Source organism: Podarcis filfolensis, assembly GCF_964270895.1.
Source record: "Podarcis filfolensis genome assembly, chromosome: 15".
Lineage (NCBI taxonomy): Eukaryota > Metazoa > Chordata > Lepidosauria > Squamata > Lacertidae > Podarcis > Podarcis filfolensis.
Genome location: NC_139618.1, coordinates 4,827,802 through 4,854,580, shown reverse-complemented (window position 1 = coordinate 4,854,580; position 26,779 = coordinate 4,827,802). Strand labels below are relative to the sequence as shown.

Sequence of the window (26,779 nt, the reverse complement as noted above, 5' to 3'; positions counted from 1 at the left end):
AGCCCCTGCCGAGCCGGCTCCCTCCGGAGCTCGGAGGGAGTCCGCCATTCGGCGATGGCGCCAACCCGGAAGTCCTGACTGGAATGTGTTTTTAAATTATGATAATGCCTCTTCCTTGCCTGGATGGAAAATGAAGCAGAATATGGGTGTGGCTGGAATGTAGCCTACAGTACAAAGGAAAGAGTCATATCCATTGCTCCACCCACTTTTGCCTCTGGTCCTGCCAACTACTGCTATGTGGCCCTCGGGCTGAAAAAGGGTTCCCATCCCTGACACATAACTATCGGTCTGACCCAACAGAGCTCTTCTTGCGCAAGATTCTGCTTTCATATAATTTTCAATGCAGGTTGTACAGCCCAGTCACCTGCCAGCATAGTCCATTTTTATAATAGGGCTACTCCTGACTTGCCTCTGTTCTGACTCACGTTTTAAATATGTTCAGGAAGTGACCACAAAGAGCTAAAGTGGTGTGCCTCTGCAACATCATTAAGGCTCAAATAATAAAGGCATGCAAACCAACAGATACTGTGTCCTAAGATTTCTGCAGCTACAGTGGTTCCATTTGATTATGGGGCAGTACTATAAACCAGACAACAAACAAACAAAACCATGAACTCACAAAGCCCAATTATAATACAGCCTTAACTTTCCAAGGATGAAAGAGATGTACAATATGGGCAGGATCCCTGGAGATGTTCCTCCTGTTTTAGCTGTTTGTTTTCCATTGATACTTAAGACACCTGTTTTGTCTTCTTCCTTCAAGAACAGCTGCAAATGATTCAAAGATCCACAATCTTTGATACCTCCCTCTCCATGGAGGCGCAGATTGCAGCTATAACAAAGGCGGCATTTTTTCATCTCCGCCAAGCTAAGCAGCTGGCTCCTTACCTCTCTCGCCCTGACCTAGCCACTGTGATCCACGCGACGGTCACCTCCAGACTGGATTATTGTAACTCGCTCTACGTGGGGCTGCCCTTGAGACTGACCCAGAAACTCCAGCGGGTGCAGAATGCCGCGGCGAGACTCCTTACGGGGTCCTCGCTGCGAGATCACATTCACCCGGTGCTATACCAGCTGCACTGGCTCCCGGTGGAGTACAGGATCAGGTTTAAGGTGCTGGTTTAAACCTTCAAAGCCCTATACGGCCTAGGACCCTCGTACCTACGGGACCGCCTCTCCTGGTATGTCCCACAGAGGAACTTACGGTCTTCAAATAAAAACATCTTGAAGGTCCCAGGCCACAGAGAGGTTAGGCTGGCCTCAACTAGAGCCAGGGCTTTTTCAGCTGCGGCTCCAATCTGGTGGAACGCTCTGTCACAAGAGACTAGGGCCCTGCAGGACTTAACATCTTTCCGCAGGGCCTGCAAGACAGCTGTTTCACCAGGCCTTTGGTCAGGGCGCAGCCTGACCCCCTCCTTTGGCAATCTTTACAGAACTTTAGTTTATGGTTGCCATCAATTTTGATTTTAATTCATTTTTATAATGTTTTTAGAATGTTGCACTATTAGTGTTGTTAGCCGCCATGAGCCCGGCTTCGGCTGGGGAGGGCGGGATATAAATAAATTTTATTATTATTATTATTATTAACAATGCCTTAAAACTTATCATAGTAGACCTCTAAGACAACCTCAGCCATAGGGCATCAAGAGGCCATTAGCATTCAGGGTCAAAGACTCTTGTGCGGATTCTCCATAGCTCCAAATGTGAGGACAAATACCCCAGTGATGCAAAACACCAAACAGCACACAGATGCTCCTTCTCCAAAAAAAGGAAAGAAAGCAGAAAACAAAATGAGATCCTCATCTCATATCAAGCTTCAGAGCAGGCACAGGTTCTGCTTTTTTTGAACAGAGGAACAGAGTCTACTTTCTGTAGTGCTGAGTTCTGCAGCAGGCCAAAGAAGAAGAGAACTAAACTAATACTGCCTATTCTGGAGCTCAACCTCTCCCGCCCCCCCCTCTCTCTCTCTCTCTCACACACACACACACACACACACACACAAGTCATCTGGCATCTTCAGAGTCAGAGTTAACAGAGATAACAAATAATGTATGGCTTCTGTGCCAAACAAGAGATTTGTTGTCAAGGAAGACTCTGCATTCAAGTAAAAGGTAAAATCACATATTCACTTCTTACACACAGCCAGGAAGTTTGCACTGCAGACTTCTCACTGCATGGAGAGATAAAGCAGAACTAGCACCCCCCAAAAAACACACACCATAAAAGGAATGCATGAGATTAACAGCAAAATTTGTAACGATCCAAAACACAGGTTGGATTAAGGGATCAATTCTACGTAAACATATTTAGCAGAAAGTAAATTGCATTGAACTCAGCAGGAGCTGCTTCCTATTTAGAATTCATGTTTAGAATGTGGACTTGAGCAATTCAAGTGGACTTACTAGGCAAGACACTCCCTGGTGATAATTGCAACCTACCAAGCAGGGACATCACAGGGATAAACATGATTGTGACACCACAAGTTTAAAATGTGTCAACCTGAAATCATGAAAGCATATCCTGGAGTACTAAATCATTAATCCAGCTGCTGTCTTTGACCACCATTCACCCTAAAAAGGGTTTAGTTAGTCTTCAAGAGAAAGGCGTCCTTCGTGAGAAAGCAGTGCAGTCAGCCCTACATAAGCTCTTTATTTGCCCTAACTAGCTGTCCATAGGAACATGCTTTTCAGCAAACCACTGCACAACTATAATTATCTGGAGGACACAAGCAAAACTTGATGCTTTCTGTGGGGGTCTATTCAGCCCCTGATGAGTACACAGCTCTCCATAATAACGAAGAGCAACACACACAAAGGGAACACAAACTCCTCGCCATTAAAGAATCAGGAGACAGACTCAAAACGTAACTACAAGATAATGATCAGATGGAAGAAGTACCCATCTTGCAAAATAAAAAAAGAGAATTACTTCACCTTCAAGGCACAGAATAGATCTAATGAGATTAAGTTGAAATGAACCTTCAGAAGCGCCTTCAGGAATGATTTAATACACCATTAGTTGGGAAGAGGGGGTGTCACATGTTTGAAAAAATTGTGCCAAGTTCCCTTGTGGTGCACACATGTGTATATGAGAACATAGCTTTGCAAAACTCATGTTTTCTGGAAAGAGATTAAAACATTTAATATATGTTTTCTGGACAAGCGATTACAGAGGTTTTAGGTACGTTCCAGAAGGCTTTTTCTCCACTCCCTAATCCAGAAGAATGAAACACATACACACATACCTGTTCTTAGAAGTTACAGCATTTATTTATTACTGTCCAGACTGGTTGTCAGGACATGCTATAAAATAGTATTTAACAGAGTACCTTGAGATTCTGGATAAAGACAAGGGTTGCTAAACGGAAATCAAGTGACAACTTGTTCATAATCATATTTTTTTCAATAGGTGGCAGAATATTGAATTCCTGTTGCCAAGAGATTATTTTTTCCTAATTAAAAAAAATGAGTCAGTACTATTGATACTGTTACAAATTCTTTAGTGTTTAACACTATTTAAAACAAATTGAAATAGGGTCATGTTTTTCAATGCACACACTGTTTTTGACGATTGTATCACATCAAGCACAACACAGCAAGACAATTTGCCCATTTGCCCAAACAACAGAAACCTATTTCCTTCCCTAAAAACCCACTGAAAATGAGAGCAGTGGGAGGACTTAACGTGCTTGCCCTTGGCGATGTCAACACACAGACAATCTCATCCTCGGGATCTCAATTGCCTGTGATCACACAGGGGAGAAAAAATTCTAAAGATGTCAAAGTAGCAACAGCTCAGAGCTACACATGAAAGCCCACTAACACATACAAGGGGTGTTGTACCCCTTAAAAGCTTACATCTCATTAAAAAACCAAGCCACACAAAAATTTGCTACAAAATGAATGTTCAACAGAGAGTTCAACAGCTGCTCTTGTGTGTTTATGCATGTGCACACACACACACACTATCAAGAACAGTCCAATAAGGAGAAATTCACACAGGCATTTTTATTTTCTGAACTCACCCTTTCAGGCCACTTTTGGAAACGCAGCAAGCCACATTGACATGGCATACTTTTTTAAACTGTTAACATGCTACAATCCCATTCAATTCAGATACATTTGCAAAGGATTCTAGACACTTGGTGGGCCAATAAGCTGTGACAGTGGCAAGGAACCTGCTACTTGATAAATGCCTGAACAGTCCACAGTTATTGCAATCCAGCTCTGCAAGGATAACAAGAAGACTGACCTAGTCTGTGCAGCATGAGAGGCCCTGAAGAAGCATATGCAGCAGTTCTGGGTGTCAAGCTCAGTTGGTTGGAACCACTCGCCTAGCAAGAATGGCATGGAGTGCTGACTTCATTCAAGGTACCGTACTTTTCCGTGTATAAGACTAGGGTTTTTTACTTTAAAATAAGGTTAAAAATCTGGGGGCATCTTATGCACAGATAGTGCGTATGCCCATTTTCTAAATTTGGGGTCCCCAAAAGTAGGGGGCATCTTATACATGGAAAAATACGGCATGTGGAGGACTCCCATGTACATGGCATATGCTTTGTGCTCACCTTGGGTAGTAGGGCCATCTATTTCAACATTACACAGCTGCCCAAAACTACTGGGCAAGCAGAAGGAACTGCTCACCTTCAGTGGTGCTTTGACAATGAGCTGAGGCAGTGCCATGGTGGCACAGAGTGGGGCTCCTCACAACACTTCCACACGAGGGAGTCAGAGCTTTGGGCAAAAGCCAATTCCACTGCAGATAGGGTTAGTTACCTCTGCATTCAAATTTGGGGTTTCTTTTTTGGGGGGGGTGAAGAATACGGTTGTAGGATCAGTCCACATAACCTGTAGCCACAAGCCCATCCTTTCTCCAAGGGTTACTCAGGAGTTGGCCTGGGCAGCTCATCTTGTCAACATCAACCACTTCATCCTGCCTTCTTTACACTAACATTCAGAAGTTTAAATGGAATAAAGCTGTGGCCTATTTTATACCCAGCTCTATCTCAATCTCCTCTCTCTGTTGGGTTACAGGTGCAGGCACAAATTCTGTTAAGATGTGTCTGCAGCAACTTCTAGTCAAAATATGGCAGGCAACAGTTCCTGGAAATCAGATCCCGAAGAAATATACGGGGGTGGGTGGAAGTAAATAGGAAGCCTTAAATGCAGCTCCTTTAAGCTGCAGAAAAAATAGAGAACTATATACCCAAGATTCTTAGCTTACCTAGACAGGTGCAACAAGAGAGAAGCACACATTTTTCTCCCGTTTCACTTATCCCCCAACCAGATCTTGCTGATATCTTTGCTGGGCTGGTAACAACCAATCAAGTAACTGGGACCAAGACTGCTGCATCAGGAAGTGCTCAGTTCCTTAGTTGGGGTTGATTGACAGTGCTACAACTTGCCAGTCAACATTTTTAGCTACAACCCAGGAAGGCTCAAAACCATTCTCCTCAGCTTAGGGAAGGCTTATGGCAGTTGGACAAGCTCTTAAGTAAATAGAAGCCCCTGGTACTCCATCATAAACTAGTGTCTAAAAGAAAGGGGCCAACAGAGCTCAGAATAAGAGACAACATGTTTTGCATCAAGAGTTACTGGCAAAGAGCCCAGCAGGCAATAGCCTGCCAGATCCCTTCATGCAACTCAGTTCCATGTGGATCTCATGACACAGTGATTGACATACTGGTTGTCCAAACACTGGCTAAGGTTGTAGCATGATAAATAGAGAATATTCCTGATCTTGGGAGGGTTTTGCTTAAATAAATAATGAATATAAGCCTGTTCCTGGCTTCTCTTTGACACATATTTGTGTGACTAAGAAACTGAATGCAGACTCATCCCTTACTGAATCCATCTGAGAGAAATACAAGGAAAAGCTGGGATGAAGCTGAAGGGTAAGAAACTTACCTGCTATGCCAGACCTTGGGCTTATAAGGCAAAAGTTCATCTTCTACTTTTTCTCATAAGAGTATTTTGCTAATATATTCACCCTAATGAGAAAAACTTGAGAATGCCATTATGAGGCAGGTAAAACCTGCCCACCGAACCTCACTCTCTTGAGTAATGTAGCCTATACCAATATGAGGCTAGTGAGGAAATGCAGTGTGTGCGTACACAGACACACAAACACAGTTGTTCCAAGAGACCATTCAAGGGTTCTTCCTTCTACCGGCGTCTATCATAATGTCAGACAGATATTTTACTAATATGCCAGTAAAATGGGAAGGCAAAAAAGAGATGAAAACATTTTATTACCAAATGTAATATTGTCCATTGTTTTGTTTAGCAGCAGCAGGTACAGTACCAAGCACAAGCAAAGAACATTTGATAAAGGAGAGAGTGAAATGTGTGTTTAAAAAGGAGCCTCTTGATGTTTATTATTGCCCACATACACAGACACACTTCTAGCATGCTAATACCTGCTTCAGTATTCCAGACATTCTGCAGCCAACGATCTGATTTTTCTGCTGAATGTGAAGAAAACTGATTCTACAGGAGAATTTGCAGCAGTAAAACGTACTGTATAGAGGTTGTTTTTAAAAAATGCTGTAAACTCTTAATAGGGAAGAGGAGGAGGTAACATTTTTTCCTGCCTTCCTATTATGGCTCCTCCAAACACTCAACGTATGTAACTCCGACAAATAACAGACATACAGCTTATTATAATAACCAAGGAGAATTACATAAAGATCTCAATTCGAATCCTCTAACAGCATCCCACAGTACTCAAATTGCTGCAAGGACTGTTGAGTGCTTTCTTCACTAGATCACAGAGAGGGGAAATATGGTAACTTACAGGATGTACAGTATCAATACTGCAGTTCAGTGGATGATTTATGGATAAAAGGTTTAAGACTCAATTCTCCACTCAAAAGGACCTCAGGTAGCAAAAATAGAACAATGTCAGCCTGACATTCCTGAAGAATTGCTGCCTGTCACAGTAGGCCATCCTATCCTGGGCAGACCACATGGTTTCATGTGATCGAACTGGACTGACAGGAAAGGTTTAAAAAGTTAGGGCTAGGAAAATCCCAGATGTCTTAAAATTTTGATGCCGATAACCTTGGTGCCCAATTTCCCACACAGCCCACCAGCCCTGTGCATAGTTAGCATTACCTGACATATAGGCACACATACCGTATCACACACACACACACACACACACACACACACACACACACACACACACGATAAACCACACACCACAACCTAACAAGGTTATGGGCTCACTTGTTTGTATTTTTTCCTTTTTTGCAATCTCCTTCTCATTATTCTTTACACCATGTCTACTGTAATTTACTTCGGAGTTAAAGCAGTGGCATTCAAACTTTCTAACTTGACTGAACCCATGCCACATTGACCTGTTGCCCAGAAGTTCCATGTTTTAAATATGAGACAGGGTGAGACAACTGCCTCAGATGGTAGGTACTTGGAAGGGGGGGGGCAGTAGTGAGAGCTCCACAGCTGCTCTTCCTGAGTACCCTAGCCTTATATGGAGAATGAAGTTACACATGCCATGTGGTCTGACTCCTGCACCCCCAAAGCTAACCTGCTGCTCTGAGTTGCAGTGGATGAAACCATCCCACTGACAGTATTGTCATTCATCTTCCATGCTTTGAATCTTCTTCACCTTAGGCAGCAAATGTCCTGGGCAGGCTCTGATTTTTTAAAAATGCTGTAACATACGCATCTGTATGGTGTGCAGTCAGTGCACTGACCAGGCCTACTGAGGCTTCATGAATTCAGGGTATACCTAGAATGTACTCAGCATTTGCTTGTGGCTGCCAAAGCAGGGGAAAGTTGCAGTGGTGGTTTTGTTATTTGGGTGAAGACAAAAGGAATATGATTGAAACCAAGTGAAACATGCCTTTTAAATAGTTTGAAAATTACTATAAATGCTACAAGCCACTTGCTTGTAGCAGCACCTTGCTAAGCATTACAGGAAAAATTACAAAACTAGAGTAGCTGACAAGCTTAAATGTAAACTATCAAAAACAAAAAACTCTGCTTAACGAGCTCAAGTCAAATATTGAGCTCCAAACTTATTACTTCATAGAAGATGGCATCAAACAAGGAAATGTTTCCAAGAAATATGACAATTTCTTTCCTTCAATTTTCTTTAACATCAGAAAAAGCATAAAAACCATAGCTGTATGAATAACCTAGAAAGGAGTAATAAACAAATAAATGTTCGGGGGTGGGGAGGGAAATTATGCCATTTTCAACAGACTTCCAAACATAGTCCAAGTGTTTTGAGCAACAGCAAACACACACATTAAAAGATGGCAAAGTCCAAACTGCACTTTGTACTCTAACTTCCACATCCTACAACAGCACACGGAGTTATCTCTGAAGAGATTTAAACCTATCAGCTTCTCCAAACTTACACAGCTGGAAACTCTCATTTGATAACAAATCAAGAATTAGATATAAATCCAGGTTCTTATTTCATCACTTTTATTGTTTATGAACTGGAACCTTCCCTTTTTGGAAGGGTGGATTGATAAACTGTTCCAGCATAATGGCTATGCAGTTGCCATTATGTATAACACAAACCTGGTATACATATAAAAGTTGCTCCATTTCCAAACCACCATTGGGAAATAAAGAACAACTCAGAAGCTTGAGTGCTCCATCTCCCTACCTTATTGTATTCCGCCCCCCCCCCCGAAAAAAACCCTGCTTTTGTTTCCAGAGGCTGCACATCTGCACTGCCATTCTCACAGACCATTGCTAGCTCAAGACTACCGGTATACTTTGCAAACTGAATTCAATCTAGCCATAACAGCAAACTACAGTTTACAATTAACCAGGCTAAGCACACACACCAGTGCAGACACTGACTACTTTAAAGAACAAAAGGCAAAGTTGAACTCGTGAGAGAACACGAAGAGAGAAGTAGCATACAAGCTTGGAAGGTGCTTCCAATCTGTAAAACATTGCTGAAATAGAGCAAAGGCTGTGACATGATGCAGACACCAAGTGCATCAGTTAAAAATCATGTCCTAAGAGTGTGTAGTATAAGTTCTTTCCTTTCATTAAAGACACATTAATTTAAAGACATGTATACCTCCTGAGGTAGTGTGATTAGCTTACTGAGGTAGCAAAATTAGTTTACCTTGGGGAGGAGGGGAGTGTTAAGATTTCTGAAGCCTAGAAACTGAAAGACACTTTTGATTAGAGAAATGATAGAAGAATGTCATTTGTTTATTGTGGAAAATGGTAATTATTAACCAAGCCACATGATGTAGGAAAATCTGTGTAACCGTGAGTCTTGAGCCAAAACGTCTATTTGGAAATAATTAACATTAACTAATATTTTTACTGTATGTGAAGAGGAGGGGTGTGTGTGGAAACGGGTTCCTTAAACCATCTCCTTGCTGAATATTCAGATGTTGTAACTCCTACCCTAAGAATGAGCGTATATACAAAATATTATTCCAGGAAGGAACCTGTTCTGCGATCCTGACACTACAGCAGCTACCACTTACTTTCCAAAGGCAGTTTTGAAAGTGTTAAATGCAAAGCTGTTGGAAAGCGACCAAGTTAAAGTTATGGCAGTGAAAACAGACATTAAGAGTGCTTCAGTTTCATGACGAGAGGATCAAACCTCACTTCTCAAGCTCCAGCATTGCACTGACCCTATTCTTGCCACGAACAGCAAAAAGCAGTGTGCATTCAACCTCATCTAGCCTCAGGATTTGTGCATAGATAAATTTTCTTTTTTTAAAAAAAAAAAAGTGATCTAGAAAATTAAGTTGCACATAAATAACCAAGGGATCTCAGGACAAGTTCCTGGGGAGAAAATATATCCATTACACTTTACTGGACTTGTCTCATCCCTTGAGCCTTTAGGATATGGCAAGCAATGTGTCTAACTTACCATATTCCTAGCCATCAAAATAAAGTTTGCAGGGTGAGGGAGGAAATCGTGCCTCACTCTGCTCCCAAAAGACACATAGGCTCAAGCTTTGGGGGCTTCCCATAGGAAAATAATTCCAAAAGAGGCGGCCAAAAGGGGCACATGCCAGCCAGTGCAGTCTTAAGTATGTTTACTCAGAAGCAGAGTTTGAAATTAGCAGGATGCCAGGTGTATTTTGTGCCTAAAGATTATCCATTTGTGAGCACCTCAAGAAGTCGGGTTCCATTTTTGCACCTGGCTGACACTCAAGGATTACTGAAATGTATGTGCTTTGAAGCCTCAAAGTATATGTTAAGGATAGACAAGAAGTTTAACAATAAAGGGTTAAGTGTTTTGAAAACTTAAATATGGTACCAATATTATTACTGTAAACATCAAATGAAACACGTATTAACAATTTCTGCTAAAAATACAATATTAACAATGTGTCATTTATGTGAATTGTGTATTCATTCTTATTAATAAATAAAAAGTGTTGCTGGCACCCCCCACCCAAAAGGTGACTAGACATTCTGTTTTGATGCTCACAACCCAGGGGTCCCAGGAGCCATTTGGCTCCTAGCTTTTCTATCTCAGTTTCTAACACTGCTCAGAAGCAAGCATCCATTGAAATAAAAAAAAGAGTTGTAAAGGGGTTCCAGCCTAACATGCGTTTTTGTCTAGCAAATTATACATGAGCAGAGTAAAATCTTTACAGAATATTTTGTCAGCCAAAGCCTCCATTTACATACACACATGTAACACTATTCACATGTACCAGTACTTAGGGAAGAGGCTCGAGGAAACACACACACACACACACACACACCTTATTAAGCCAGCTTGCATTGGCAACAAGATTATCAAGCCCGAAGTCCATGTTTGCCATCTTGCACCCATTCACCGCCCCCTTCTGTGGAGATATGAACCACGGACAAGTTATTGCTGGCACAGCAAAGGCCTGGAAGGTGCTGTTGATTAAACCTTTCCAGCTTTTACGCATATCAAGTACCAAGATAAAAACCGCAAATGAAGAAACACACTGAGGGGTTGCGCAAAAGGCACTGAGGCAATTGCTTTGAAAAGGAACCATTCCGATGAACAGAACATGTCTCCACATGCATCCAAAAGGTTGCCAAAGAACACAATACCATTAACTTTTTGTTTTTTTCTAAACAGATTCAAGAGGCTGAGAAATAAGGCTTCGCACTCCCAGCTGAGCAGCCCCGATCTTTCTCCTGCTAGCAGGAAAAGGATTTGGGCTCCCTCAGCTAGGGTGCGGGAGGCTTTGCGCTGCCCGGCTGAGAGGGCCATGCCAGCAAAGGGAGCCCTGACAAAAGAACCTGTCAGGCTCCATTTGCAGGGATCCCTCCGTCTTTGCCAGCAAGGGGTTGGGGGAGCAAGTGACCTCTTTCTCCTAGGAAAAGGAGGCTGTTTCCTCGCTCCTCGCCCCTTGACAGGGAAGGTGAAGGATCCCTGTGATTGCAGCTGTCAGTCTCCATTCTCAGGGATCCCTCCGTCTTCACTGGTGGTGGTGGGGAGACAAGCAAGCAACATCTTTCTCCCAAGAAAAGGAGGCCACTTGCCCGCCCCTTCTACCTTGCCAAAGAAAGGAGCCGTGCAAACGGAGCCTGTCACACTTCGTCACAGGGCTCCCTCCGTCTGAGCAGCAGGTCGGGGCTTGCTGCATTGGCCCCGACCTGCGAGGCGCTGGGGTGAAAGCACCTCAGTTCCCACGCAGTGAGAGCTGAAGCAGTCTCACCCAGGGCCTCGCAGGCTGGGGCCAATGCAGCTCTTTGTATATCGCCAAACTGCCATGTCTGGCTGGTGATATACTGCGATGCTCAAAACCTAATATCGCCCAGCCCTAATCTGTATATTGTGATATTTAGCTGATGATATAACACAACGCAGGTAACAAGATATCGCCCAACCCTAATAAACAGCATAGGCTTCCACTTCTCCCTGCCCTTCATCACTTGCTATTCCACCCATTGAAAGAATGCCTAAACCATGGGTAGGCAAACTAAGGCCCGGGGGCCGGATCCAGCCCAATCACCTTCTAAATCCAGCCCACGGACGGTCCGGGAATCAGTGTGTTTTTATATGAGTAGAATGCGTCCTTTTATTTAAAATGCATCTCTGGGTTATTTGTGGGGCATAGGAATTCATTCATATTTTTTCCCCTCAAAATATAGTCTGGCCCCCCACAAGGTCTGAGGGAGAGTGGACTGGCCCTCTGCTGAAAAAGTTTGCTGACCCCTGGCCTAAACCATTTCCAAAATCCAGGAATTCAACTACATTATACATGCACACACAATTCTATTTGCATGGTTTATCACTAGCACAGAATATGCACAGTCCTGTTTATCTGTGGGGGTGGGGGAGGGAGAAAGAGAGGCAGACACAACCACTATTGCTCCTATCAGGACAGACTGTTGCTTTCCTAGCAAGCTGCAAGCAATGGAGATGTCCTACTTTAAGCCCTGCAGGGGAGGAATTACAATAATCGAGCTTCTATTGTCACTGGGGACATGTGTCACTGTTGTGAGGCTGTCATAAGATAAAAATAATACCACAGCCAAGAGCTGGCTGCACAGCTGAAGGGGTAATTTTCATATTACATCTGGTAAATGGTATCAAGATTCTTCACCCAATACCCTGGCTTCAGAAACAAATCCCTTCAAGCCAATGCAGGAAGAAGGCTCTGTGGAGAGCAGGGGGGAAAAAGAGAAAAAAGAGCAGCAGTTATCCCAGGCTTGATGCCGATAGCCAATGCAGCCAGCTGGCAGAGTCATCCAAGCATTCCCTTCCAGGCAAAATAACAAGGTCCAGGGCCTGAAGAACAAGGAAGCATACAGCTAGATGGCAGAAAACATCACCAATTCTGTACTGTTTGGTTTAAGGAAGATCCAAGAAAACCAACAAAATGATGAGAAGCCTCTTGAAGGAGCCTGCATTCAGTTCCTTCAGCGGCGCTATGCAAGGCAGAATACTTCCAGATCCAAGCAGTATCCTTCAATCTGGTGATTTTTAAACTATGCTCCATCAAACCCTGTTTTTCAGTGGTTTATCGAAGAGAAAAATAAGTTGCAGTAGACAAGCTTCTGTGAAAGACCTGTCCACTAGTGCAATGTTCTGCTACGTGCAACCACAAACAAATGCCAGGTATATTTTAGGGTGCACTTTCAGTTCCCACAGAACAACAACAAGGCCCAAATGGACTGGCTACCTAGCACTACATGCAAACTGGCTATGTACCCTCAGGATCTTCTGCATAACACAAAGGTGTTCTGTGGCAGAAAAGCCAATGTGGAAATGGTTCCCTGGAGGTAGAAAGCTTGAAAACTGCTGCTTTAAATCAATTACTAAAAAGCTCCAGCCAATAGACTTGCACAAAGGGCCACTGCCAAAAACTCTTAATGCATCCAAGGACCTGCAGCCGCAGAAACACCATTTCATGCTCCGAAGCAAAGCCAGAACCCAGTAAGTGTCCAAGAAGGTCTGAGAACGTATAATCATTCCTTTTCATAAGCTTGCCCAATATCATTGCACAACTTTCTAAGAATTTTCACTCAAGTCACTCTCCTCCCTCTCGTGATAAGATGCCCAATACTACATTATACTGCCCACAGTTGTTTTCGGCCAGAGAGACATAGCACAGAAGTTTCAGAATTCAGAAAAAATGCATTATATATAATCCATCCACAGTCAAAGCTTTCCAGCTAATGAAGCACAAAACCTAGTCAATTAATTTTAGGAAGTTTCAGTATATTACACATAAAAGGAAATGTGATAATAAAAATGGGCCAGCGAAATAACAGAATTGGTAGTGAACATTTTTTTTTTAATGAACATGTAAATCAAAACATTCAGCAAGTTATCTGAGCCTTAATAAACAGCAAAGGCTCATACTACCAAGGTGGCACAAGAAAAAAGGATCAGCAGAAAAATTCTCTTATGGCTTATCAAGTGTGCAAAACATGTAACAAGGGCTAAACCACAGTATGCAGTGTTGATCTATATCTGAAGCATAAGCTCAGTTAAATCCCATATAATTGCATGTTCAGCTATAAGAGGGGTCAGCTACTTGAGCAACCCAGCCCAACTTTTCCCCTCTACAGTACCTACTGGGAACAACAAATCTGAGGCTACAGAACCTTGGACCTCACTCTTTACTCCACTCTTAAAAGTGGCCCTCCAAGAAAAACAAGCATATATAAGGGTCTGAAAGCAGCTTCTCTCTTTCAGATGTATCCCAGGTGCCTTCTTAGAAAATGGTGTTGCATAACTCCTTCTGAATGCATTAATATAGAAAACTATGAAAAAGCCCATTGAAGCTAACAGCCAACAGCAACTTTTCACTAGGCTGCAGGTCAGGTATTCCTGAACACAAAGTCAAAAGTCACAAGATTTAAGAGTTGTGGACAATGTGGGGAAACCAGTACAAATAAGTGCATTGTATTCCTGCAATGGAATGCACTGACAAGATGGAACATTTATGTAAAAAGAACAAAATATAAAAAGAAAGCATTTAGACCAGGGATAAGCAAACTAAGGCCCAGGAGCCGGATGCAGCCCCCCAGGCTCGTAAATCCAGCCAGCAGACCCTGCTGCCCGCTCGGTCAGTCCCCACGCGCTGCGGATGCTGGCGCGGCTTCAGATTGGCTGCAGGAAGCCTTGCCGCCTGCGTCTAAGGTAAAACCGGTACGGCCATGGATGGAGAAGCCGGCAGGCGAGCAGTGGGTCTGGGCTGTGCCATGGGCCTCGTGACGGGCGCACCGCAGGGCTTCAGCCAGAGTTTGGTACACCTGCTAGCCCCGTGCCTGGCACCCGGCTGCTGCTGGTGGCGCGCTCGGCGGCCACACTGGAGCAGCTGGAGGGCGAGCTGCGCATCGCCTGCCTGGCACTCCGTGTGCACGGCCTGCCCGCCAGCCTTGGACAATGGGGCCACAGCGCGTGGTGCAAGCCGCCTGTTAGCTCTGCGGGGATGGGCTGACAGAGCGGCTGCTGCTCATCAACACCACCGGTGAGCAGGCGCCGCCGAGACGCGCTCCTGAGCGCGTGCAGAGTGCGTTCCCCCTCCATCTTCAGAGGCAGCTGCAGGACCGGCTTGCAGGGTATTTATATTTTTCAAAATATAGTCCAGCCCCCCACAAGGTCTGAGGGACAGTGGACCGGCCCCCTGCTGAAAAAGTTTGCTGACCCCTGATTTAGACTATTGCTGCAAGATATTGCAAGCAAGACTACGGTCATTATTCTCTGGCAATAATGTCCTATATCAACTTAAAATGTACCACACTTTCGAAGGTTCATTTGCAAGGCTACATTGACCCCTGCAGTCAATCAAACTTGAAAGCTATTGCTCCATTTTTATTAAAAGCTTCCATAACTCGTGGATACACACAACAATGGTTCCACTGTGATTCTAGGAATAGGACAATTTACAAGCTTTGTTTCAAAAGGCTGAAATAGATTTCCGGCTCGATGAGATGTTATGACCAGTATCCAAAGGACTGTGCACTACCTACCACGCATGCATGCATACATGCATGAGGGGATGGTTTTTCAGTTTTTACCACATTCCCCTTTTTGAAGGGCCAATTCCAGCAGGAAGCTGGACCCTCTGGAACAGCATTCCATGAGGGCTAAGCTGCTGCTCCCAGGAAGGAAATTACCGTAGATCCCTCAGACAGGTATGCAAGCTCACGTCTGTGTCACCCATTCCAAATCAATGAAGGGTTATGGGTTGGTGGTAGAGGACAGGCTTCATATGCAAAAGGTCCCAAACCAAAATCCCTAGCATGTCTAGTTGGATGGACAAAACAGGCTGATACAGTCACACATTCCTACAACTGAATGCTAAAAGCTTAGATTACTATCAGTATTTGCATTCCTATGCAACCTTGCAAACAGCCTCTTGTGTGCGTACATCCATCACATAAATATATTAAATCAGATTTGTTTGTTTTGCTGCCTTTCCATTCTTTCAGATGGTGTTCCGAGTAAAATGAAAATTTGAATATCCCCAAAATACAAAAAGTGTCCCGGTAAGAAAGACATCTCCCTTTCCCATCTTGAATGCCTTAATGCACCAAGCTTAAACAGATACTCCTGCAAATCTACTGGCCTTTGCTCGGAAGCAGCCCAGGACAAAAATAGGTTTATGGTCTAAGTTACAGCTCAGCTTTACAGAAGACAGTCTGTGCAAGTTATGACTGAGGTAACTCACAGGGCAAAATAAGGAAGCTATAGATGTACTACCAGAATGCCCAAGTATCTGATCTGCAAGTGACCCCTTTTTTGCAAAAGCCTCTCCGTTCTAGGACTACTGGCTTTAACCACGTCCTGCTCCCACTAACTCAAGTACTTAAAACACATCTGCGATTTTAACAATAAAACCCTTCTCTGGTATATAATATGCCACTGTTGGGTTAAGTACTCCTATAGAAGAGTGGTACATATGGAGATTCAATAAGATTATGCTAATAAAACTAGTGCAATTGTTTCAAGTCGACTGGCACCATGGCAACGATAACTGCTTCCCCTCTTTATAATGTACACAGAAAACTATATGTAGTGTAAATGCTAGCAAACAGAGGTACAAATGAGGAATCTCCCTCTTCAGATCTCCTCTTTGCCTTTGGCGAGCCACTTAAGTTTAGAGTTAATCAAAGAGCTGATACACATAGAATTGTAGAGTTGGAAATGACCACGAGGGTCATCTACTCCAACCCCCTGAAATGCAGGAATCTTTTGCCCGACACGGGGCTCAAATCCGCAACCCTGAGGTTAAGAGTCTCATGCTCTACCAACTGAGTTATCTCAGATGAACCATCTGTTTGCACCCAGGAGATGCCAGGACCAATCCCTGGTACCTCAATTTAAAAAGGAGCAGGGAGCAAGGGATGGTAAAGACCTTCTGCACGTGAAGCTGGAGAGCTGCTGCTAGCCAGAGTAGGTGACACTAGGTAAAAAGAACATGAACTGGTATACAGCAGCTTCTTGCATTCTGACACACACACTCAGACTCAGCCACATGAAGAGATTAACTACATTGCAGGGCTGCTGCAAAGATGACTGAAATGCTGTACACGAAGTGCTTTAAGCAAGTGTTAATTACCATAATCACTTGAAATAAATAAGATATTTGTGAAAGTGGATATATGCTAGAGCTAGAGGTCTGCATTCTTTTTAGAACATAGAGGACTGTAACTCTTTACAGCCAACATGATCCAGCCAAAGTTGAGGCTTCTCAAGTGCATGCTGCATGAACCCACTGAATCAAAGGGGCTTTAAAATATTTGTCATGGTTGCTGGTTCTCTGTAGAACACTCCATAAACAGGCAAAATATTTTAGACCAGGTGCAATTTAGAACCAAAAGCAATTATCCCTTTCATAGCAATATTTTCTATATGTCTTGTAATAGAACAGTACAGTACATGATTACATTGTTCTATCATTATTTATATCACATGTTTAGTATTTTTCCAATTTTGTATGTTTAATATTAAATATTAAAAATCAGCCTCAGTGCAGCCACCAAGCACTACAATCTTAAGAGGCATTCCTTAATAAAAACACTCTCCATTCCCCAATACACAAACAGGCAAATTATGAGCGTAAGGAAGGAAATGGGCACTTTTTTCTGGGCACCAAGTTCCACAATGGGTGCCATAACCACAAAAACGCTCCAATCTACATCTTCAGTGTCCCAGAGGTACTGTAGTTTCATCTGGGTTATGCTTTGTAGCTCAAAAGCAAGCTTAAGATAAAAATACATTATAAAAAAGAAATTGCCAACACAGCTTTATAATTTGGCACTGGCCTGGTTACCTGCAACAGGTAAGACAATGGCTCCCAGATGACCCAAAAGTCCCATTGCTGCCATAGAGATCACTGGCATTTGAAGACAGCACCATCCATTAAGCATTGTTAGTGACACAGTTTCACACAGATCAGCTGCAATCATAAAGATCTCCTTCCTCCCCATCTAGCATGGAGGAAATCACGCAGCACTACATAGAGGCCGCTCCTGCAGCTTCATCCTCGCTGCCAGTCATGAGTTGGGACAAGAATGCCAGAGAACATACTGTCAGAAGCATCACCATGAAGCTAGGGGGAAAAGGAGTGATATGGGCAACTACCTACTGAACAGTTATTGCCAAGACTACAACAGTATCATGTCTATATTTAGTGACTATCTCTGCCTGCAGACAGTTTAAACATGACCTGCCATGCGATCTCACATATTTCAAGCGTTCAAAATGGCCTCATGTTGTACTCTCACGGTCATCATTACAACAGCCCTTTCAGGAAGGACACTGCTATTATTCCCATGATCTGATTTAAGAAAAACAACTGTATTTTTATACTCCTCAGATGTTCACAGACTTGAGAAAGAAGCTTGTCTGAGGCCACCTAGTGAGTTCATGGCTGAGCCATGATCGGGGACTTCTGATTCACAGCTCAAATGTCCTAGAAACCACACTACACAGAATTTAAACAGGAAGTAGTAGTGTTACAGAAAGGCTGCTTAATGTACCTGAATGACTATTAAGCATTTAGGAATTTTCAATATAGCACAGAGAGTGTGCTAGGTGTACATAAGAGTAAGAGATTATAGTGTTTAAATAGGACATTTAAAGATTTAAGTGCATCTTCAGGCTCATAAAACCAGATTGCTGCCAAGGCAGAGCGGAGAGAGAAAACCGTCCAAACTAGGAATAGTTTTATATGATCCTACTGCAATCAACATGTACTCAAATTTCAAGTGTCAATTCATACTAAAAAAGCATCAGGCTGCTTTATGCAGCTAAGTCACAATAGCAGGTCATAACTGGTGAGAAGACAATGTGGGTCAGAATCTATAACAGCATGTAACAGGTAATTCAGATTTGCCAGCTTCCTCCCCCACTTTAATCCTTTCCTCAAGATCTACTTCCACAAAGCTACCCCAGTCTCAACTTTCAAAAAAAACCCAACCCACAAAACTGCTGTCATTTTACATACCACCCCCCCAAGCTTGGAGCAGCATCTCTCGCCATGCTCTGCATGAACACTCAAAACAGCTGACAAATAAGCATCACACAGCAGCCAATGTGCAAGAATAAGGCTGCACACACATCATATCTTTAAAGAACATTTGAAACACATTTTTTCACTTGTGAATGGTTGCTGGGAATTTTAACTCTGTGAGGACAGTGCCCATAATTCTTTAAGGGGGGGGGAGTTGCTTTAAATGTATAGCGTGTACACAGCCTAAGTGACACCTGTGGGGCCTATCATATGCCACCGATTCTGAAACCACCAGTTTAATTATACACAACTGCCTTATAACATGCTGCCTTTTATCAGGTCAGGCCCATCTAGCACAATACTGTGTATTTTGACTGGAAGTGGTTCTCCAGAATCTCTAGAAGTCCTCGACTACAACTTGATATTTTAACTGGAGATGCCAAGGATCCAACTTGGGACCTTCTACATGCAAAGCATGTGTTCTGCCGCTGAACTATAGTCCCTCCCCATCACCTATACTTCAAGACGGTGGTTTAAAACAGCCAATGCAGCCTCCACATCTAAGCCTCCTTTTCCTAACAAAAGCCAGCTGTACCTCTGGCTTTAGCAACATACCTAACAAAAAATATTCCTTACAGAACAAAATTACCTAGACACAGCATGACTTACAGAAGCACATGACTCCACACCTGCCTCACTATCACAGATGTCTACATTCAACACAGATACTTGTGTTCTATATATTCAAGCTTATATTCCACCCACTTTTCCAAATGTGTTAACATATCTTTAGAGAGAGAAAACAAAGCAATCCCACAAGATGTCCTCCAAGATTTCTCCCACACAATCAGAAGACCAGTTTGCACTTCTGTGTATTTGCTATTTATTTGGCACCACAAGGGCACATGACATTTTATGGAGTAACATTAGCTGTAGAGAAGTCCCTGACCAAAGGAGGTTCCAATATAATAATTATTTCTGAACAGCAGAGTAAAAAAAGTAGGGTGAATAATTGCGATAATGTGTACTTCATCTCTCAATTCTCAATAAACCCAAGCTTATTAGAGCAGCAAACTAGCAAAATAAAATTGTATATCTGAAGAATGATACCACCACACATAGGGTCCAAGACTTCTCTGCCTTACCTGTTAGGTCATGATGAATTAGGTCAGTAAAATTGGGGTCATCGCCCCACCAGAATATCCACAATTCTCTGCGCCCAGGCCTCTGGTCTCGCCGCCACACACTCAAGACGTCAGCTTTGAGGCAACGACTGTAGCTGCTTAGGATAGGGTCTTCTTCGGTCACTGGGAACAGGATTGGTGCAGATGTTGGACCCTGCCATACGTAGCGTTTCCATTTAATTCCTGTTAAATCGGCCTGAAAGAAAATTGTAACAGAAATTAGACTAGAGGGAACCGGAAGGTTTCATTGTAAAATTGCAGCAGTTACCAAAGACAGATATTTATATTCACTTCCCAGCAGGTCTTTCTCCCATTTCACTAAGCACATATGCATTTTGGACTTAAAAAATGCATTTTCCCTACCACCTCCTTATGACCACTTTCGGTCAATAAGACAGTGGCAATGACTTCAATCCCTGCTCCATTCAAATCAGTGGGAGTTTTGTTATTCAAACAGAGCATCCCAGGATGTTAGAATATCATAAAATCAAGTGCTTGTTTTGAACTACACCATCACTTTTGCAAATCCTGCTGAATCTCCAAATATAGAGAACTCCGGTATCCTGAGAGAGAATCTACATCTGTTACAAATGCAAATAAACACCTCACTAATAACCCTCCCCTTAGCCACTTAGCACTAGAAGCACTGCAACAAAACAACCTAATCATTTTGAAAGGCAGAGGCTTTACTGAAAATACTGACTATCCCCATGGGTAGACAAATGGGGAGGGAGGGGGAACCAACAAAGAAAAAAAAAAATTCCAAACTTTTAATGGATTCCACTACAATTCAAGGAAACTTTCAACAGTTCTTTCTCCACTCCTTTTCCCAGAAAGAGGGTTTTTTTTAATGACCAGTGTTTCAACAGCAGCTGAAGGGGGGGGGCTAAGAGAAATGGTAGGCACTGACACAGGGTTCACTTTCCAGCTGTTGATAAAGAGAGTGCTCTTTCCACTCAACACAAAATTCACTTGCTTCCCCTGTATATAGATACAATAAAGGTTCTCCTGGCCTATTTAATTTCAACAAGGAAGGTTCCAGCACCTCTGTCAAGTGACAGAATTTGCAACAGTTGGTGATCTTGGAAAGAGAAATGGAGAAGAGGGAAGACATGCTTTAAAGAGACACTGGCACTCATGAGCAGCAGGCCAGCTCAGCCAGTAACCTGTGATCCTGCAGAGATAGACTGCTTGGATTCCGTACACCCAACTACGCATCAGCACAATAGCTTTGGCATAGATTTTTTTTTTTTTAACTTTCAGGATTAAATAACACCAGCTGGTCGAGTCTGCTGCCAATTTGCATTGAAATAAATCCAGAGTGAGAAAGTGGTCAGCAAAACCCACGCTGGGATCTTAACTGAATGAAGGTTTAACTGAATTCCACGGCAGCAATTAAATAAGGCAAGGTTACAAAACAGTGGAGGGATCCATTTACACACACACACACACTTTAAAAAATAAACAAATAATGTGTAACCTGCGAATAGCAACACAGTGGAGCTTTCTCCACTTTTGTTGCCAGTTTTAGTAGGGTGACACTTTTAGAGAACTGGGGGGAGAGTGAGGGGAGGGTTTCACCAAAGTTAGCTTGGGAAGCAGAAAAAGGAGGGTGGGAGAGAGAAGAGCTAAGCTAAAACTAGGCTGAAATTGAACTGCAATAAAATAGGCATAAGTAATCATGTCACCTACAACAACAGATTAGAGAGAAATCGAAAGTTAGTGGAGAATCAGAGGAAGAAAAACAAAAGAGGGTGAAGAATGATTTGGAGAAAAAGCAAGCTGGAGCAGGGGAGTCGTAGGCATAAAGTCTTTGGAGGAAGGGAGGGAGACAGAGAGGGGAATATATATACAGGAGAGCTAGTTGATTCCTGGCAAGGCCTGCTCCAGAAGACTCCTCTAGCAGATGCAATGCTAAAAATGGCTGCTTTGCTTCCATTCCTCTCTCTTCTTCCCTCCCCCCCACTTTCCTTTCCTCTTCCCTCCCCTCTCCTGGCGATCTCGTCTCCCTCCCCCCTCCAACCTTTCCTTGCATGATTATCTCCGGCGATCTGCACACCGCCCCCCCTAAAAAAAAAGTAGCCACTTACCAAACAGAATAGGTTGGAATGGCAATCCTCAAGGCTGGCCCCGTTCGGCACGAAGCAGGAACTCATCCTCACAGCCACAACCCACACGCCATTATCCCACAGCCTCCGACAAGAAAGAAAAGAGACAGACAGAGCGAGCGAGCGAGAGACACACACACGCCGACCGAGAGGGGAGGGAGAAACACAACCGAGGGAAAACGGCCCTTTTCCCTCCCCCCTTTAAAAAAAAAGAATCACACACACATTGCGGGGAGAGGAGATATCAAGGGGAGGGAGAGCGCACAAATAAGGCAAAGGAATAATAACCCGGGGAGGTTAAAAGGAAGGAAGAGGCAATTTTTAAAAAAAAAGTGCAAAAGAAAAATCTTCGTGGAGAGGGATCAGTTTTCACAGCCTCCTGGGCAAAAGGCGGCGGCGGGGGAGAAAGATTGGGGGTACTTGATCCAAAGGGATTGCAAAAATAGAAAGATTTACGATCTTCAATCTGCAAACACGGGTGGGGTGGGGGCAGAAGGAAGATACACAAATAATCCAGTGGCTGTAGGGTGTGTGGGAAATAATCCAGGAATTTCTCTTGCGCCTTGTCCCCCCCGCCTCGTCACACCGGATTTATAGAGTGAAGAAAAGACCGGGGGGGGGCGGAGATAGAGAAGATACGGTGCGAAGTCCTTTCCTCGTTTCTTCTCAAGAGTTGGAGATGCAAAAAGGTCGTTTTTGCTTCTATTTCCACTCCAGAAATAAGAATAAAAAATCAAGCCATTGGAAGGGGAGGAGGAAGGGAAACTTTCTGGTCTCCAGGAGGTGGTGGTTTGTCCCAAGAAGGTGGTGTTATCCTTGACTGGCCAACCTCCCCTTCCCAATATACAATTTTTCCCTTCTTCCTGCGGGAGGTGGGGGGAAAGGGAGGGGGAAAGAGTTTAAGCGGAGTCTTCCAAGTTCCCTCAAGAGCTCCGAGGATCCTCCTCTAAAATCCTCAGCATCGAAGTGGAGGGAAACCCAGTCGCGTATTTTCTTCCAGATGGGATTTCCAGTTGCTAAATTTGATTTTTTTGGAAGAGGCCAGGAGTGGTGTTGATAATGGAGGGTGGATATGTATATATCTTCTTCCCTGTTTTTTTTTCTTCCCCAAAGAGATGGGTGAAAAACAAGCACACTTTAGGAGGTGATGAGATGAACTTCAAGATGAACTCATCCACACACACACCCCAAAAAGCCCTCTCCCAAACACCCTTTTATTTCTTACGCACAGAGAGGTTCCAAGCAGGAACCACTTAGAGCTGAGTGAGCAAAACCCTTTTCCAAACTGCCTGCCTCCAAAAAGAAAAAATCTTCATCCAAGCACTCAAGTACACTGAAGTGTCCTTTTCGCTGCTGATGGGTAAAAAGAGAGGGAATGGAATGGATGACCTCCTTGTGCCCCCCTCCAAAAAGCCCTTTTAAAAAACAAAATTAATTCCTCAGGTCAATCCTTCGTGCCAGGAATATTTGCGGATGGCGGTTGGTTTGTTGGTTTTTAAGGGAGTAAAGTAGCAAACCTTTTCCCCACCTTCAAACAGGTATAAGGAACCTCTTTTTCAGCCACTGAAAGGGGAAAGGGCACAGAAAAACCAGGGCTATTCCTCCAAAAGTAATTATGATTTTTTAAAAAACAATTGAATTATCTGTGAAGGGTTGAGGGTATTAAGAACTGAAAAGTCCCCTTTCCAAAAAAAATGAAGGGAGAGTTATTCCTCAGGTTAATCTTCTAGGCCACAAATATTTGCAGAGAGGATAGGGTTTTTTTCTTTATGGTAAGCAGCAACTGAAAAGACTTTTTCTCCCTTCTTTCCTTTGGGCAAGAAGAAAGGGTGTCCCCTTTTCCTTCTTCAGACACTGGAGAAACGAGATGATGAAGTTGACAGAAGAGCTTTTCCTTTTAAAATAAAAGGTAGTAAAAAGTGTCTATGGGATGAGAAGTGAACTGAAATATTTTTTTCCCTCCCTCATAAAGAAAAGAGTCTCTTCTTCTTCCACGTCTTCGAAGAAACTGGAGAGAGGAGAAGAAATGACTTTCCTCTCAGAATATATATATATATATATATAGAACGAAGTGTCTGGAGGGAGGCGAAACTTTCTTTTTTCTAAAAAAAACCCCAAAACCCTTTTAAATATAAATATATAGCGTCCCCACGTTAGGTGGAGAGAAACCAAAACTCTCTTCCTTCCCTTCCTTTTTTTTATCTTCCCCCCTTCCAATTTTTGCCGTGAGGGAATTTCCGCTTCTTTTCTTCTTGGGGCCCCCACCTCCCCTCAGGAGACGGTGACAGGTGAAGGCGGCCGAAGAAGGGCTGGAGGCGGCGGCGGGGTCGGCTGCTGCCTCTCGGGGGAAGAAGAGTCGGCGCGCCACGAGCAGCCCCCTCGGCGATGCCGGCCTCTCTCCTTCTCTTCGCCCTGGTCTCCCTTTCCCTCAGCGGTGTCTCTGTCGGCGGCTGCCCAGCCGCGGCATCCTGAGGGCTGGAGTCCCCGCGCCGCCGCCTTCCTCCTCCTCTTCCTCCTCCGTCTCCGCTCGCCTCCTCAGCTGCTCTCGGAGCCCATGACGCCGCCGCTGCCGCTCCAGAAACCGAGGCGCGACGCCGCTTCTCCTTCCCCTCGGCGCCTTTGGGTTCTATTCTCCCTCCCTCCCTCTTCCCTCGCTTCTCTAATGGCGGCCGCAGCAGACGAGCAGCGTCGGGAGCGTAGGAACCTGCCCCTCTCGCTCTCCTCCTCCTCCTCCTCTGGCTCCCGCCGCCATTGGCCGCCCACTTTTCCTTTTTCTTTTTTCAACCCCAGTCCGCCGCCGCTGATTGGCCGCCAGCGCGTCACGTGGAGGGGCTCCCCGGCTGCGGCCCAGCAGCCACTGGCTCCTGGGCGAGAAACCCCGGGCGGTGGAAGGAGCCGGAGGAAGAGGAGGAAGGGGATTGGTCGGAAGCGGAGTGAGAGAAAAAGAAGAGACGAGGCGGCGTCCGGCCGCTAGAGGCGCCAGGGAGCAAACGGAGGCGGGGTAGGGAAGACGCGGCGGGGGGAGAAGCGGAGTGGAACCGAAAAGTTTCAGGCGGAGGGTGGCTGTTGAGCAGGCGCCACCTAGTGATGCGGTGGAGACACTGCAAGGGGAGGCTCGAGCAAAGCGGCTGGGAATATTGGCGTTTCGGGGATTTGGGTTTTTTTGGCTTTTCAAATGGCACAGCAAAACAAACAGTTACAGATCTCCCACGCGTAATTGTCGCAGCATATGACTGCAAAGAAGCGGTAAGCATTAAGATCAGATAAGCAAATTAAGTCAGGCAACTGTCCGCTCCCGCCCCTCCCAAACCCAGTGAGGGAAGGTGGAGGTCGTGAAATGTCAAGAGAAGTCTTTAGGAAAGTTGGAAATGGAAACCATAAAAACTGATCGGATGCTGTTTGTCCCCCTCTGTTGCTGTTATTACTACTGCACGTCCCCTGCACTGTCCATTATTATCAACATTATTGTCATAATGGTATAATCATCATGATTACAGACAGGAATTGAGCGAGCCTGCTCTTATTAGCAGCAATACTATTACTACTTTTACATTTTCCCTGCTCCTCCCATCATTATTGTCGTCAACATGATAAACACTTTCTTATATTACTGTCATCCACACCAACATCGTATGATAACTAAATTTGCTTACGTGTTAACAGTAAACACTGAGCAATCCAGACTTCACCAAGTATGCATTTTATCTAAATAAGCACAAGTAATCATTTTTTTTATAATTCCATCATTTATATCCCACCTTTCGGGGCATAGCCCACCACAGGTGACTCGTTTTCTGTGGCTGACAATCTTATTATTTTATTTTTATCCGGTACTTCCAAGCTGGTCCAGGGGCAGGAAAACAGCAGTTGTGAGGGACACAGTTGCACCTAAACAGGAAGAGCCTTCCATGCTGGGGGGCAACAGGACCCAAGATGGTTGATATTTTTTTTTTAATAAATGTTTATTAAAATTTTCCATCTTAGTAAAAAAAAAAATCAAAAATAAAAATAAAAAAATAAAAAAATAAAAAACACATAAAGTTTACAATCCGTATTTTCAATGACATATTTCCCTGACTTCCCCACACCTCCCCTTCTTATATTCCAATTCAAATTGTTAGTTCAACAAGTTCTTATCCCCAATTTTTAACCTTTTTATATTTAGTTCATTTTAAAGAAAAAACAAATTTTAACTTATAAACATCCATATTTATACATCAGTACTCATTCTTAAGACCTTTTTCTAAAGTCGACCCAAATTCCCTTCCACGAATTCCCCAATTTTCTTACTAATAACAAAACAAAATAAAAAAGCAGATTATAGTTATACACCCTTTGGATTCCCAAACCCCACCACCCCCTTTCCCGGTTTCGATCCCCAACAAATGTCCATCAGTCTTAATCTACTATCAGCCTGGAGACCTCACATCCGAGGCTCTTAATTCTCTCTCAATTCCTCTCTGCCGATTTTTTTGATAGTCTTTAGTATTAAACACCAAATCTCGGAGAAGATGGTTGATATTGAGGGAGGTTATCTTTTAGGCATTTGGGCCCCATGCCATTTAGGG

The 26,779-nt window shown here is 43.7% G+C and overlaps 1 protein-coding gene and 1 long non-coding RNA gene across 2 annotated transcripts in view; both read right to left on the bottom strand.

The window, feature by feature from the left end:
- Nucleotides 1-24,995, bottom strand: part of MED13 (mediator complex subunit 13) — a 103,098-nt gene extending 78,103 nt beyond the window's left edge. The window contains exons 1-2 of the mRNA XM_083587373.1: nt 22,194-24,995; nt 20,065-20,299 (exon numbers count right to left, since the gene is read on the bottom strand). Of these exons, the coding sequence (XP_083443499.1) occupies nt 20,065-20,299; nt 22,194-22,259 (301 nt within the window). The 5' untranslated portion in view covers nt 22,260-24,995. The remainder of the gene's footprint in view (nt 1-20,064; nt 20,300-22,193) is intronic.
- LOC310750334 lies at nt 1,486-6,966 on the bottom strand. Its single transcript, XR_014542059.1, has 2 exons — nt 3,555-6,966; nt 1,486-3,511 (listed from the first exon to the last, which is right to left on the bottom strand). It is a non-coding gene; the product is annotated as an uncharacterized lncRNA (long non-coding RNA).
- Nucleotides 24,996-26,779: the final 1,784 nt, after the last annotated feature.